At 30.9% G+C, this 15,428-nt stretch overlaps 7 protein-coding genes across 7 annotated transcripts; 5 read left to right on the top strand and 2 right to left on the bottom strand.

Annotated features, from left to right (window-relative positions):
* Positions 1-543: 543 nt before the first annotated feature.
* YPQ2 (Ypq2p) lies at positions 544-1,395 on the top strand (the record flags this gene model as incomplete). The annotated part of the gene is made up of 1 exon (XM_001645916.1): positions 544-1,395. The coding sequence occupies one exon, from the start codon at positions 544-546 to the stop codon at positions 1,393-1,395; it is 852 nt and encodes a 283-aa protein (XP_001645966.1).
* Positions 1,396-2,495: 1,100 nt separating this feature from the next.
* Positions 2,496-3,458, top strand: Kpol_1031p13 (thioredoxin-disulfide reductase; the record flags this gene model as incomplete). Its single annotated transcript, XM_001645917.1, has 1 exon — positions 2,496-3,458. The coding sequence occupies one exon, from the start codon at positions 2,496-2,498 to the stop codon at positions 3,456-3,458; it is 963 nt and encodes a 320-aa protein (XP_001645967.1).
* Positions 3,459-4,017: 559 nt separating this feature from the next.
* TRP4 (anthranilate phosphoribosyltransferase) lies at positions 4,018-5,121 on the top strand (the record flags this gene model as incomplete). The annotated part of the gene is made up of 1 exon (XM_001645918.1): positions 4,018-5,121. The coding sequence occupies one exon, from the start codon at positions 4,018-4,020 to the stop codon at positions 5,119-5,121; it is 1,104 nt and encodes a 367-aa protein (XP_001645968.1).
* Positions 5,122-5,835: 714 nt separating this feature from the next.
* On the top strand, positions 5,836-8,625 carry SPC110 (Spc110p; the record flags this gene model as incomplete). Its single annotated transcript, XM_001645919.1, has 1 exon — positions 5,836-8,625. One exon carries the CDS (start codon positions 5,836-5,838, stop codon positions 8,623-8,625), a length of 2,790 nt encoding a protein of 929 aa, XP_001645969.1.
* Positions 8,626-8,746: 121 nt separating this feature from the next.
* CNL1 (Cnl1p) lies at positions 8,747-9,097 on the bottom strand (the record flags this gene model as incomplete). The annotated part of the gene is made up of 1 exon (XM_001645920.1): positions 8,747-9,097. One exon carries the CDS (start codon positions 9,095-9,097, stop codon positions 8,747-8,749), a length of 351 nt encoding a protein of 116 aa, XP_001645970.1.
* Positions 9,098-9,771: 674 nt separating this feature from the next.
* On the top strand, positions 9,772-11,466 carry Kpol_1031p17 (ubiquitin-binding protein; the record flags this gene model as incomplete). Its single annotated transcript, XM_001645921.1, has 1 exon — positions 9,772-11,466. One exon carries the CDS (start codon positions 9,772-9,774, stop codon positions 11,464-11,466), a length of 1,695 nt encoding a protein of 564 aa, XP_001645971.1.
* Positions 11,467-11,791: 325 nt separating this feature from the next.
* EAF1 (Eaf1p) lies at positions 11,792-15,181 on the bottom strand (the record flags this gene model as incomplete). Its single annotated transcript, XM_001645922.1, has 1 exon — positions 11,792-15,181. The coding sequence occupies one exon, from the start codon at positions 15,179-15,181 to the stop codon at positions 11,792-11,794; it is 3,390 nt and encodes a 1,129-aa protein (XP_001645972.1).
* Positions 15,182-15,428: the final 247 nt, after the last annotated feature.

Raw genomic sequence — 15,428 nt, forward strand, 5'->3', positions numbered from 1 at the left:
ATATTGACACATTATTTTAACAGTCCTAATTTTCACCATAAACATATATACATATTAAAATTATAATTAATCTGTCACTTTTTAGTTAATTGGCTTAAAACTCAAAATATTTTTAATCTTTAACTCTACCTTATAATCTCTCTTTGGAATCGAATAGTTTCTTATTCAAATCTTAAATAATTTATATAAATTATTTAACTACCGCATAATAATTTATAAGCCCCACTCCCCCATTCACAAATCTTTATGAGAATACTTCTTAAAGCACTGTAAAATGAGTCGTTACTGAACTCGAAATCAGTATTAATAACGTTTCCTTTGTTACTATGGAAATATCGTGATAATATCAAAATCTGAAAAATTAGCCGTATTAAAGTTAAAGTGAAAAATTAGCCATATTAAAGTTAAAGTGAAAAATTATTCAGTTTAAAAAAGTGATGAAATATTATGAATCAGAGTCGCAATAAGGTTTCAAGATTAGGTTTCTAGATAGGTTACAGGCTAACAAGCATTCTTCTCATATGATCACATATATCTGATAAGATGGTTTCCGAAGTTATCAGAATATGTAGTCTTCTTTCCTTTTTAACTAGTGCGATATCATTTATTACTTCATTTATTGCACTTTTCCCTCAAATTATACAAACTTACAAAGATAAAACTGTTGAAGCTATATCACCATATTTTTTAACGTCATGGTTGATTGGTGATGTCATGTCATTAGTAGGTGCTATACTTACGAATCAATTATATTTCCAAATTGTATTAGCAGTTTATTTTTTAGTTAATGATTTGGTTTTATGTGGTCAATATTATTATTATGGGATATTATACAAGAATAAGTTGAGTCGATTTTCTAATGCTCGTTACAAACCTTTGGACGATGTGTCTGTCGCTGCCACTAGTGTGTTGACTTTTGCTAGTCAAATTGGTAAAGTCAATGCTCAACCAATACGGAGAGAGTCAAGTCCTACTAATGTATGGATGAATGAACAAACGATAGGTTTAATACTGTCCTGGTTAGGAGCTGTATTCTATGTTGGGTCAAGGTTGCCACAACTACTCAAGAATTACAAGAGAAAATCGACAGATGGAATATCTCCATCTTTATTTTGGATGACTTTTACTAGTAATGTTACTTATAATATTAGTATTGTAACCAGCGAAAAATTTTTATCAAGTAATGATAAAAGAGGTTTTATTTTGAACGAATTACCGTTTATCATAGGTAACAGTGGAACAATCATATTCGACATTGTATATTTTTATCAGCATTACATTCTTTATAGAGAAACACAACAGCAACAGCAACAACGGATTAATTCAGAATATATACTAGATGAATTCAATAGTAAAGATGCATTGGATACAGATAGCAACCCAAGTACTAAATAGAGACAATTTGGCATTAACATGAGTTATTGGGGGATTTTAAATCATAAACATAAATAGACAATGAAAATTACAATTATTCTGTACTTTTAAGCAAGCTTAAATATATACTACAGTAGTTAATTAAATAGACTTTTTTTCCATCAACATTAGATTAAAAGACAATTAAGACAATTGATCTCCAGATCAAAAGTAAATACATAATTGATATTCGATTACTGATTCAAATAAAGCATTAGCTTGATTAATAGCAAGATTGAATACTCAAAATTTTTCAAAACCTTGCCTTCTAGAACTCATCAAATAATTACTACATAAAATGAAACAGAAATCCATGGATAGAGAGAGAGACTAGAGCAAGTTAATGATTACCCATCCATAGTAAAGAAACTATCAAGAATCTCAGAACAAAGGCCCTGTATTCTTTCAAGATGACAAATAGTTTGGCTGGCCAAATTTTCGAAATTCATTACGTAGTTTCTTAAGTATGGGAAAGACGAGACAAATAGCTCGATTAGAAGAAGTTTTAAAAAAGAAGACGAAGAAAAAGAAGAAGAAGAGGAAACAGGAAACTGGAATTTGTAGTTTGATGGATGGTTGGTTATTGTAGTCGAGATTTCAACAGTTATTAGAAATTGGGTTTGATTCTAGTAGTAGGAGGGCTGAATCTGTTTGTAATCTCTCTTTTGAAAAGGTTTAAAGAACTATCCATCATTGGGATCTATCTATTAATCGTAGTGCCTGCGAGAGTTTTATTCTTTGAACAACAGGAACTATTAAAAATTGTGTAGATGGTATACGATTCATTACAATTAATAATGGCCTTTAGCTGGAAGGTGTATATTGTAATTGTTGATGACGGTTAAACTTAAAAATATTCATATATAAATAATGCATTACTTGGTTATAAATTTGAATTCCTGTTCTTGCTTATATTTGAAATTATACCTTAATATAAATATATAACCAAAACCAAAATATTATTAAAGGTAATACCAATAGGATCAATATAACATCGATATATATCTGCTCTCTTTGAATTATCACAAAACTTATAAACAAATAACAACAGACAAACAAATCAACCCTCCAAAAGTTCAACAATGGCTCACAACAAAGTTACTATCATCGGATCTGGTCCAGCTGCTCACACTGCTGCCATCTATTTAGCAAGAGCTGAAATTCCACCAACCTTATATGAAGGTATGTTTGCCAATGGTATTGCTGCTGGTGGTCAATTGACTACCACTACTGAAATTGAAAACTTCCCAGGTTTCCCAGATGCTTTAACTGGTAGTGAATTGGTTGAAAGAATGAAACAACAATCTACTAAATTTGGTACTACCGTCATTACTGAAACTATTTCTAAAGTTGATTTATCTTCAAGACCATTCAAGCTATGGACAGAATTCAATGAAGATGCCGAACCAATTACTACTGATGCTCTAATTATTGCAACTGGTGCCTCTGCAAAGAGAATGCATATCCCAGGTGAAGAAACTTATTGGCAAAAGGGTATCTCAGCTTGTGCTGTTTGTGATGGTGCTGTTCCAATCTTTAGAAACAAACCATTAGCTGTCATTGGTGGTGGTGACTCTGCTTGTGAAGAAGCTGAATTTTTAACCAAATACGGTTCAAAAGTTTACCTATTAGTTAGAAAAGATCACTTAAGAGCTTCCACAATCATGCAAAGACGTGTTGAAAAGAATGAAAAGATCGAAATCTTATATGACACTGTTGCTTTAGAAGCCCAAGGTGATTCCAAATTACTACAATCTTTGAAGATTAAAAACGTCAAGACTGATACTGAATCTGAATTACCAGTTAACGGTTTGTTCTACGCTATTGGTCATACACCAGCAACTCAAATTGTTAAGGGTCAAATTGACCAAGATGAAGTCGGTTATATTAAAACCATCCCAGGTACTTCTGAAACTTCCGTTCCTGGTGTATTTGCAGCTGGTGATGTCCAAGATTCTAGATACAGACAAGCTATCACTTCTGCAGCTTCTGGTTGTAAAGCAGGTCTTGACGCAGAAAAATATTTGGGTTCATTGGAAGAATAAATTAGTTTCATCCCAGCGGTAAACGACATTTTTAATAAATAACATCAATCTGATTTTATAGATATATAACGATAATACATTAATACTTTTTAATGAATCTTAAAATTTTAAATAGTTCATCCACCACATTCACAAGAGATCAAGAAGTATCTATTGCTCGTATATAACTCGGGTTTCTTTCATGAGACATGAATTTAAGATAATTTAATACAAACGGATTTAATGAATTCTTAAGCATCGTAAGGTTTCTTGTCACGATCTACAAACATATAAATATGATCAATTAATCAACTAGACATCGAATTACTGTCACTTCCATCAACTGGAAATCTTTCATCATACTCAACGAGTATTATTAATATGGTTCCAGTCCCTTTTCTCTAATATTCGGATCCGAAATTTTTGACTCATTGTATGTAAAAGTATATATAAAGATTAAGCCTGCCAACTAACGTATTACAAAATGTGATGAATATTATTTTAAATGAACTTATTATGAATCTATTGATACCAGAGTGATATCCCAGAACCTCAAATAAGAATTATAGTAGTTTTAAAGATGTCAAGTTCTGAGTTATTGAAATTTACAAAGAAATTATTGGTTTCACCACCAACTCTGACACCACAAGACCTCTTTGAAGCAATTAGAATAATTTTATTGAGTTTGGAAAAACTACAAGATGGGGATAATGATGATTCTGAATTGTTGAAGACTTATGTGCAAATTGGTAGTTTTCTAACTAGTTTGAGAACTACTGGGTTGGATCATAAAGCAGAATATATTGCCGAAGGTGCAAAAGCTGTGTTAACATTTTCTGATAATGTTTTCATAGAAGCAGATGATGTTGAACAACAAGATATTGTTTTAGATATAGTGGGTACTGGTGGTGATGGTCAGAATACGTTTAATGTATCTACTTCTGCTGCAATTGTTGCTTCAGGGATTCCGGGTTTAAAAATTTGTAAGCATGGTGGTAAAGCTTCCACTTCAAATAGTGGTGCAGGTGATTTGATTAATACTTTGGGTTGTGATTCTTCAAAAGTTAATAACAAAACAGTTCCTGTTTTATGGAATGATGACACTAACAAATTTTTATTCTTGCTGGCTCCTTACTTCCACAATGGTATGAAATATATCGCCCAAATAAGAAAACTATTAGGCATACCAACAATATTTAACGTATTGGGACCACTTTTGCATCCAGTAAATTTAGTTCATAAACGAATTTTAGGTGTATACTCTAAGGAATTAGCTCCAGAGTATGCTAAAGCTGCAAAGTTGGTTTATCCAAATAGTGAAATTTTTGTTGTTTGGGGACATGTAGGATTAGATGAAGTTTCTCCAATTGGTAAAACAACTATCTGGCATGTTAGACCAACTTCTGAAGAAATCGAAACCTTTGACATTGATCCTTCCATGTTTGGATTAAAAGAACATGCATTATCTTCATGCTCATCATACGGTCCAGAAGAAAATGCAAGAATTTTAAAAGAAGATATCTTAAGTGGTAAATATACTTTAGGTGATGACCACCCAACTTATGATTACATTCTATTAAACACAGCTGTATTGTATTGTTTAAGTCAAGGTAATAAAAACTGGATAGAAGGTATAAATATAGCTAATGAAAGTATACGTCAGGAAATTCCTAAAAAAAGTTAAATGCGTTCATTTGAAATGTCCAAAAACCTTTAATATATTAAAAACCATATTACCTGCTATTCACTATGAAACAAAATTAAAAGGAAAAAACTTCAACATATATACAAGTACAATTGCATCATTATAAATAGTATTTATTTATATTTATATAGTCACTTGATATTAACGGACAGTAGCATTATATTATTTCTCTTTCTGTTTATTTTTATTTTTTGATCTCTAATCCAGTTGAACGTCCCAATTTTAAATAAATATATACCAAAATCCCAACCAATCTCATCTATCAGTTACGGTATCCAAACTAATCACATCCACTTTACTCATCAATTCTTGTCTACCAGCATCGGTCATCAACGATTTGGCGTCTTTACTATACATCATAATTGAATTTTAAAGCTTTAATACGCGTAAAGTATCTACACAAAATAAAAACATGTTAAATATTTATATTCAAAACAAGAAGATAATGAGATGAAGTATAGACGATTAATAGTTTAGAGGTGGTTTAGAAGGTTAGGAACTTGTGCCAGTGAGATTACATTTTGATAGATTTGGTGTGAACAGTTTGGTTTTGCTTTGGTGGAATCTCCTTTTTTAGTTTCCGATTTAGAAATATATTATTATTATTATTATTATTATCGTTATATTCATCAAATCAAAGAGATTGGCGAAATAAACAGTAATATTTTAATATTGTTATTATATTTTAAAACAATGGATCATACTGGTGAACAGAATATCCAATCGGTAAAGAGTTATGAATTTACGCCAATTGGTTATATAAAGGAGAAACAAAATAATGGTGCTAGTAAGAGACCTAATGAATCGCCAATTAAGGAATCCATGCAAGATACTTTTAGAAATGAGAGTCCTCCAAGGAAAGTTAGAAGGACAAGTATTGATGATGCGATGAATTCCAGGATGTTTAATGATTCTATGCAATTCGATGATACTTTGCCAGAACTGGATGTCAATTTGCAGAGTAGTAAATTGACATCAATAAATATGAATAAAAAAAATTTAATAAAAGAATTAAAAGAAAATTCAAATGCTTCAAATCCTTTAAAAGAACAACAAGAACAGTTAAGTAAACTGACAACGGAAAATTATAATTTGAAATTGAAATGTAATTCATTGTTAAAAGTATTAAATAACGTAACTGATCAGGGTGAATTAAGGAAAAGTTTAGAATTTTTAGATGAAATTGAAGAATGGAAATCTAAATATTCAACTGCCAATAGTGAATTTAATCTTTTAAAGATAAAGTATGATGATTTAGTAATAAAGTTTCGCAATTTAGAATCAAAAGTAGACGAACAAGAATCAGAAGTTGAAGATCATACAAGATGCATTATTGAACGTGACAATTTGCAAAATAAGATTGATAAGTTGTCTGAAGAATTAGGGACTTTGAATGATAAACTTGACACAATAACGAAAGAATTGATAGCAAAAGATGAATTGATAGCTTCAAATGAAGAAGACATTAAACAACTAAATAGTCACATTGATACTTTAAAAAATACAATTAGAGGTTTGGAAGAAACAATTATTGAAAAAGATGATAATCTGAAGAAACAGAAAGATGAAATTAAAACTTTGAACAATAATTTAAATGATTCAGATCATTTAGGTAGTGAATTTTTATTGTTACAAAATAAATTGAAAGAAAAAAATTCTCAAATTAGTGTACTAGAGAATAATTTAATTGACTCAAAAAATACAGCAACTGAATTGAAAACCAGATTGGAAAATCTACAGAAGGAATACGATGATAAATTGAGAGAAAAAATAAACCAAATACACAAACTAGATGATAACATTAAACAACTGAAATCTGAACGAGACTCTAAATATGTATCTCTTGATACAAATGATAAGGTTAGAAAAGATTTTGAGCGAATGAGAGAAAACAATGCTAATTTAGATTCTAAGCTATCACAAATATCTAATGAAAATAAACTATTTAGAGATAAAATTTCCAAGCTCTCCAATCAATTGGATGATACCAAAAGGGAAAGAGACAATCAAGTTGAATTGATGAAGAGAAGAATTGATGAAATCATAACTAATAATAATAGGGAAAATAGTATTGCCGCTGATAAATCCGAAGAAATTAGAGAGAAACAGGAAGCTCATATTAATGAATTACAAAGAAAATTAAATGATACATTGAAAGTACAGACTTTATCAATTTCAACTGTAGAAGATAAATTTAAAGCTGAAATACTAAAAACAAAGAAGGAGTTGGAAGAAAATGCCCAAAAACTTCAGAAATCAGAAGAGTTAGTAAAAGAATTAAAAAGACAAGTAATAGAAAATACTACCAATGCGTCAGAGAGAAATTCAAAAAGATTAGAGACAAAAGACAAAGAAATCAATTTACTTAAGAATGATATTATCGAATTAAAGAATAAAATCAACAGTTTAGAAAAGGACTCTAAGCTTGAAGACAATAATCTGAGAGAATATTATACCAATAAAATAAGGCAAATTGAGGAAGAATCTTTAAATGAAAAAGTTAAGTTAGAAAGAGAAATCTTCATGCTTAAATCCGAAAGAGATACTCTAATAGAGTCCAATAAACACGATATTAACTTCTGGAAATCAAAGTGTAATTCTCTAGAGAAACAAAATGAAGCTCTATTGAGTCAAGAAAATGAGGGTTTCTCATCAGTAAATTTGAAGCTGAATCAAAGATTAAAGGAACTGGATGAACTATTGAATCAAAATAATACATTGAAAAAGGATAATATGGAACTAACGAGAAAACTTTCCAAATCACAAATTTTAAATGAAGAATATAAAGTGGAATTGAGGAAGGCGGTTGCTGATCTAGACATGGCAACTAAAGAATATCAAAAATCTAAGGATTTTACTAAGATACGAGGCAGCGATGACAGTAATTTTGAACTTGATAATATGAGAAAGAATTTACTAATCATGAAAACTAAGTACAATAATATCAAAAAAGATTATTTAACCAAATTATCCGAATTACAAGAAGAAAATTTACAATTAGAGAAGAAGTTATCGATGAATCAACCGACATCAAGATCATCTGACAATGCTGCTGCTGTGCAACAAGATAGAATTGATTATTACCGATTAAAATATCATAATGAAGTAAAATCAAATAATGATTTGAAGGTAATGAACGAATATCTAAACCGTGTTCTAATGGCAGGGTCTCAGCAAATACGTTTGGATCTTTTGAAACTAAAAGAGGAGATGAATTTGAATGATTATAATTATTCTAACTTTCCTAATAGAGATTACTACAACAGTAGAAATCCATATGAAAGCGCATATGATTTCAGGTTTGTCAATAATTCGCACAACATATTTGAAAATCGTCACCGTAAGAAGTTTAAAACAATAGCATTATTAGTTAAGGCATGTGTTAGGATGAAGAATACAGCTATAAAACGTAGATGGGACGAACAACGTATCAACTATTTACAGAGGAAAATAGCTGTTGATGACAATCGCATTACTTGGTGATCGATATATCTTCATTGTAACATTATAACCCTTGAATCACTGGAATCAATAAATACACATAACATTCATTATTTCATTATAAATATATATAGTAGGAAATTCTTATATATTAACTCTAACATTAATTACCATTTAATTTTCTGTATTCCTTTAGAACGTCGTCTATTCTGCCATGGAAAGTATCAGATATCATTTCGATTTGATCCAGCATAGTGAAATAATTCTCTAATTCTTCACATTTACTTAGTATATCTTTAAAACTTTGTATATTTACATCCACTATATCTTCTACAACATTCTGTGAGATCAATTCATTTTGCCTTTGACAAACCTCTTTTGTCTGTATCTGGATAGAATTGACATAATCATTGATCTTGTACAACAAGTAATCATAATCCACACTAAGTTTGTCAATTCCTAGCATTTCCTCATTATTAGAATTGATCTCTTCATCTCCCTTCGAAGAGCTCATCGCAAGAATTCCAAACTGTAATGACAATATCTAAAATATGTCAATTTGTTAAAAAACTAATAAAAACAGGTAACAAAAGAGAATTCAAACAAACTTCAGATATATGTTATATATAAACACTTTGATTTTCTTATAATGTTTCAACAATTCATCGTATCATCATAGAAAGATCATTATCGATCATGTATCGATGTATTACTATTCTATTATATACTAGTTCTATTTCCTAACCGTACTATGTAGAGTGATCTCATTTCGAATCCAATTCCGAAAAATCTAAACAGTGTTACCCTCACTTAACTAGGGTTATACATCACATGACATAACCCTAATTGTAGGGTGGGATTAAACCCTAGGGTGTTTATGATCTGTCATCTGAAATAAAAAAAAAATATTTAAAATTTAAAATTTAAAAGGAGACAAATAATGTTTAAAACTAACTTTAATTAAGAACTTAGGTAGATTTTTTGTAATCGAGTAGGCCAATTGAAGATCCCATTGGGTTAATTGAGGTATTGTGTGAATATTTCCATTAGTTTTAGTTTGTTCCCCTTTTAAATTTAGAACTTACTACGTTAAAAAAGACGTTAAAAACCCCAAAAGTTTTTTGAATCGAAATTTGTTGAATTAACACACTTTATACTCATAAGCAAAAAGTATTTCATATTTGAATTATGTCTCACGGTATATATTTAACAGATGCTCCAGTTAGGAGACCACAAACTAATGGTAATCCATTATTAAGAAAAATTCAAAGAGCTTGTAGAATGTCTTTATCAGAACCAGATTTAGCTTTGAATTTAGATGTAGCAGATTACATTAATGAAAAGCAAGGTGCTTCTTCAAGAGATGCTGTTATCACTATTGCTAGATTGATTAATACAAGGGATACACATACCGCTGTGTTTGCCTTGGCTTTGTTGGATGTTTTGGTTAAAAATTGTGGTTATCCTGTGCATTTACAAATTTCGAGAAAAGAATTTTTGAATGAATTGGTCAAAAGGTTTCCTGAACACCCACCAATGCGTTATTCTAAAGTTCAGAGATTAGTGCTTACAGCTATCGAAGAATGGTATCAAACTATTTGTAAACATGCTACTTATAAAGAAGATATGGGATTTATTAGAGATATGCATAGATTATTGAAATACAAAGGATATGTTTTCCCAAAAATCGATGATAGTGAATTATCTGTTTTAAGACCAAATAATAGCTTAAAATCCGCAAGTGAAATTCAAAAGGAACAAGAAATTGCACAGGCTGCAAAATTGGAAGAATTAATTAGACGTGGTAAGCCAGAAGATTTAAAAGAAGCAAATAAATTAATGAAAATCATGGCTGGTTTTAAGGAAGATAACCTTGTACAAGCAAAACAAGCAATTGTTCATGAATTAAACAAGTTGAAACGTAAAGCAGATTTGTTAAATGAAATGCTAAATTCAACAGAAGGACTACAAAACGAAACCGTAGAAGAATTATATGGTTCATTAAAGTCTGCTCAACCAAAATTTCAAAAAATCATTGAAGAAGAACAAGATGAAGACACAGAATTGGTTCAAGATCTATTGAAATTCAACGATAATGTTAATCAAATATTAGAGAAATACAGACTGTTGAAGGACGGTAACACCGCGGCAGCATCTCAAATTAACCCAGCTGCTATGTCATCAGCAATTCAAGATAGTCATACTGGTGCTCTTGCTAACGAATTGAACTTGATTGATTTTGATGATGATATGGGTTCGGAACCTTCTGCTCCAGTATCAACAAATAATGCTACCACCTCTGCAGCTGCTTCTGCCGATCCTTTGGCGGATTTATTAGGCGATTTGGGTGATATGAATATTTCAACTCCATCAAACCAACTTTCATTCGGTCAAGGAGGAGATATATCCTTAGGCTCTTCCCAACCTGCAAAACCAGTTTTAAATACAGATCCTTCTTCATTATCTACACAAAATGATGCATTCGATTTGTTAGACGGGTTTGATACCGCCTCTCCATCGGCTTCAAAAACAAGTCAAAGGGTTCTTGTTAATCAATCATCCAATTTAAAATTAGATTTCGAATTAACTAAAACTTCAAACTCTTCAGTTGATGTTAAAGTAATCTTTTCTAACTTATCATCAAATACAGTAAATGACTTAACATTTTTATTGGCTGCTCCAAAGACAATGACATTAAAATTATTGCCTCAATCTGGTAATTCTATGAATGCTTTAGTTTCAGATGGTATCACTCAAACTGCTAAAATTGAAAATGCCACTCTGGATGGCGCTAAACCTTTGAAATTGAAATGGAAGGTAACATACACCGTTAATAATTCACCTGTAGAAGAAACTGCAGTTTTCACTTTACCAAAAGTATAAGAATATTATTTATTTTTTATTATAAAGTTTAAAGCTAAATAGTATCCCATTACATCCGTCACTAATGTATAACATAGTATTTTGTAATTAGTAATTTTTGATTTAAAATGAAATATAATATTGTTACAATTAAAATATATATTTATATATGCAGAGTAAATGTTAGCTCGTATGCTAAAAAAGTTTGAAATTATAAAAAATTTACAATGACGCTTATAATATTGAAGTGGGTAGAAACAGAATAATAAAGAAAATGCATAAAATAACAGGTAATTGCTCAGTTAGTGAAATATAAGCATCTGAAATCTAAAACCCATATACTATTTTACTTTTGTATTCTTTGTAAAATTTCTTGTGGAGTTGGTGAAGTAATTTTAGATCTTTCAGGAGATGAACTGCTATTACCATTATTATTCGTAATACTATTATTATTATTCGCAATACTACTATTATTATTATTAGCCCCATTGCCTGTGGAAGAGAGCTTAGTTCCTGAACTAGTTTGCTGAACATTAACACTCGAATTGGAAAAGGTAGAATTAGAACTTTTATCCTTCAACCTTTGTAATTGTCTTACTTGTTCTTCTTTTAATGATTTAACATAATTTTGAGCAGCTTTTAGGGCTGTCTCAGGAGGAATTCCTGGCTTTTGTTGTATGATCTTTCTAGAATAAGTCTCGATAATTTCACGTTCAGTCAACTGCGGACGGGAGCCCTTTTGATAAGGGGATTGGCTTACAATATTCCTAGATGACTGATTAGTTGAACCACTTGAATTTGGAGTAACATTACCATTAATGTTACTGGAACTATTTTCGGAAGCATTATTCGGTACACCTTGAGAAGATGGTCTGTTTTGCAATTGTTGCTGTTGCTGTTGCTGTTGCTGCTGCTGTTTTTGTTGTTGCTGTTGCTGCTGTTGTTGCTGCTGCTGCTGTTGCTGCTGTTGTTGCTGCTGCTGCTGCTGCTGTTGCTGTTGTCTTTGTTGTTGTTGTAAACGGTTTTTAACATTACGTCTCATCTGCATGTCGCGACGTAATGTTTCATCTCTCTGGGCTTTCAAATTAGACATCTCTGCGGGTGTAGGCACTTTCATATTTTTGCAATCAAGAGGCTTTCTTGCTTGACTTGGATTAGGTCTTGGTGCATTCTCCCTTTTCTTCATGCACTTTCGCATAGCTTCAAACATACTGGCCCAACGTAATCTTCTGTGACCACGTTGAATTGACTCCAGTCCAACACCTAGAGGCGAAATTCTTCTATTTTGTTTTTGCTGAAATTTATGAGCTTCCATTAACCAATGTTGGGCGTTATGTGCTCTTGGGCCCTTTAGATCGTTAAAGTTGAATCTTTCATTTAATTGTACAAATCGTTCAAAACATTGCCAAGGGGTTCTTCTTTCTATATTTGAATAATATGAACATCTTGGTCGCCTTAGCATATGTGCAGCAATCAATTCCCAATTGTAAGCATATGCATTGATATTTTTAACAAGTTCTTCATCATCTTCTGGTAGCCAAATTGTAGGTGTTCTGTTACTTAAGTAACGTTGGGATGGTGCAGGAGGTGGTTTCAAATAATGACTTCTCCTACTACCATAGAACATACCTCTTCTCTTACTCAATTGTAACAATGATTGTTCATCATCTACAATTTGTTTCTCTACTATTTTGAAATAATGTTCATCGTCAAGTGTTACTAATGATTTAGATAGCGGAACAAAAGGTAAAGTGTCTTCATCTTCATTATTAGAATCAACCCCTGTATATAATGTCACATCGTTTATAATAGCCTTTTCTAATGAAGTTAAGTCACTCAAATCAATTGATACTCTATAAGGGAAAAAATCTGGATCTTTCAATCTTTCTTTGTAATCTTCCTTCGAAATCAGCTGTGTTTCGATATCTATATTTTCATCTGTCACTTCATGCAACAAACTAATATCGATGACTTTTAAAGACTTATCTGTTGTAATTGATTTGGGGTTTCCGGAATCATTCATTGTTATATCTTCAGATACTACTGGTTCATTACTTCTGACACCGGAATTGAGGATATACTCTTTGTTATTGACATCTACTGAATCACTTTCATCACGTTTTTTAATTTCAATAGATTCTGATTCAACTGATGCTACTTTATCAGTTAATAAAGATCCTAATTGTTGGTCTTGGTCCTTCATAATGTCTTCAATAGATACTGGTTTCAATTCATTTGTATTATTATCCAGTAATGTTTCTCCAGAAACTTGAATTTCATTTGAAGGAGTTGTCGTTTCCAGATTATTATTTATTTCAATTTTTTCAGAAGATTTGTTGACTTCTTTATCTTCAGGTTCTGTTTTTGTCGAAATGGCATCCACTTCAATGCTTTCTGCTTCAACAGATGAACTTTCTTCTGATGCTGGTAAAAAAATTATTGGTTTTTTATTAATACAACAAATTTTACCATAAGTCCAGTAATCAATAATCGATTGAGCAATTGTTGTACATACAGCAACTTTATATTTATAACCTTCCTTGAAATCTTTTTGCATCCATAATGCCTCTTCCATCATTATTTTATGATGTGATTGTTCTTTTTCCCAAGGATCGATAAATCTTTTTGGTTGTCTTAAAGACCATAAACCTAATCTTCTTAATTCTTCGATTCTTGAACTTACCACTGTAATTCTACCCTCATTTAAGGCATTGTTAATTATATCAGTGGTTAGAGCTTTATGAGCCATAGGCAATAATTTTATCAGTGGCAACGTTTGTGCTAGATATTTTAATTCAGCTAAAGGAACAGCCTGTGCTACTTTAGACGGTATGTTTTCTTTCATAATTAAATATGATGAATCTTTCTTGTTAATATTATTTTCTCTGAAATAATCTATCGCTTCTAATTTTGGTTCAAATATTTCTTTAATAAAAGCATTTTTGATTTGGTTGTCTGTATCCACTGGTGTAGGTTCAACTTTAATGTTAGAAACATTTACATATGCTAATGGGTTATTGTATGCTGAAGATTGGATGTGATAGGAAGTTAATGGATAATGATTCTTGTTTGATTCCTTGTCTTCCTCCGTCTCATCTTTATTAGTTTTAATATTATCAACTTCAGTTTTGATTTTTTTAGAAGCTGGTCCTTTATCATAATTGTCATCATCATGTCTGTTATAATTATCATCTATCATTCTTTTATTATTAACACGCTCAATTATTTTGTTATCGTTAATATTTACAATTTTATTATTTTCAGTTGATATTATCTTTTCATGCCGTAGTGATTTATCCTGATCCATCAATTCAGGGCTTATTTTTTTCGTGAGTATATTATTTTTATTAATGCTTCCTTTTGCACTTCTATTATGAGACGATTCCCTTGAAAGTTGATTTTTATCTATTCGTATTATTTCATTATTTATTGAAGATCCAGAGGATGAATTACTAGAAGATGAGGATGGTATTAAAGGCAATGGTTCTGAAAATTTTGGTAAAGTATCGATTTTAAATCTATTCCCATTTTTAAAATTATTTTTGTCTAAAAACACATCTAAATCTTGTTTAAAAATATTTTGATCTGTGACTTCAAATAATTGATGTAATCTTGAGACACAATACAATTCAACTAATTTCCTCTTTCTCTGTCGTATCAATTCCTGGTATTGTTCATTTGCATTCTTAAATTCCTTTGATTCTGATCCACCCACAGAAGAAGTTGTACTTTCCATTTTTTTCAAAAAACTATAACAATTATATTTTTCTTGATATTATTATTATTGTTATTATTGTTATTATTACCACCAGAATACAGCCTTCTTGGCTTTAATAAATGGAATGGTGAAAAAAAAGGCAGTAAAATGAAGGTAAAGTGAGTTGTAGAGGTCCTCGAGTAATAATAATTGATCAATTGTACTTATAAGAAGGATAACCTCAGTTGTTTGATAGGAATCTTCAACCTTAATACTAATATTCCAG

Source organism: Vanderwaltozyma polyspora, genomic scaffold (genome assembly GCF_000150035.1).
Source record: "Vanderwaltozyma polyspora DSM 70294 KpolScaffold1031 genomic scaffold, whole genome shotgun sequence".
NCBI lineage: Eukaryota > Fungi > Ascomycota > Saccharomycetes > Saccharomycetales > Saccharomycetaceae > Vanderwaltozyma > Vanderwaltozyma polyspora.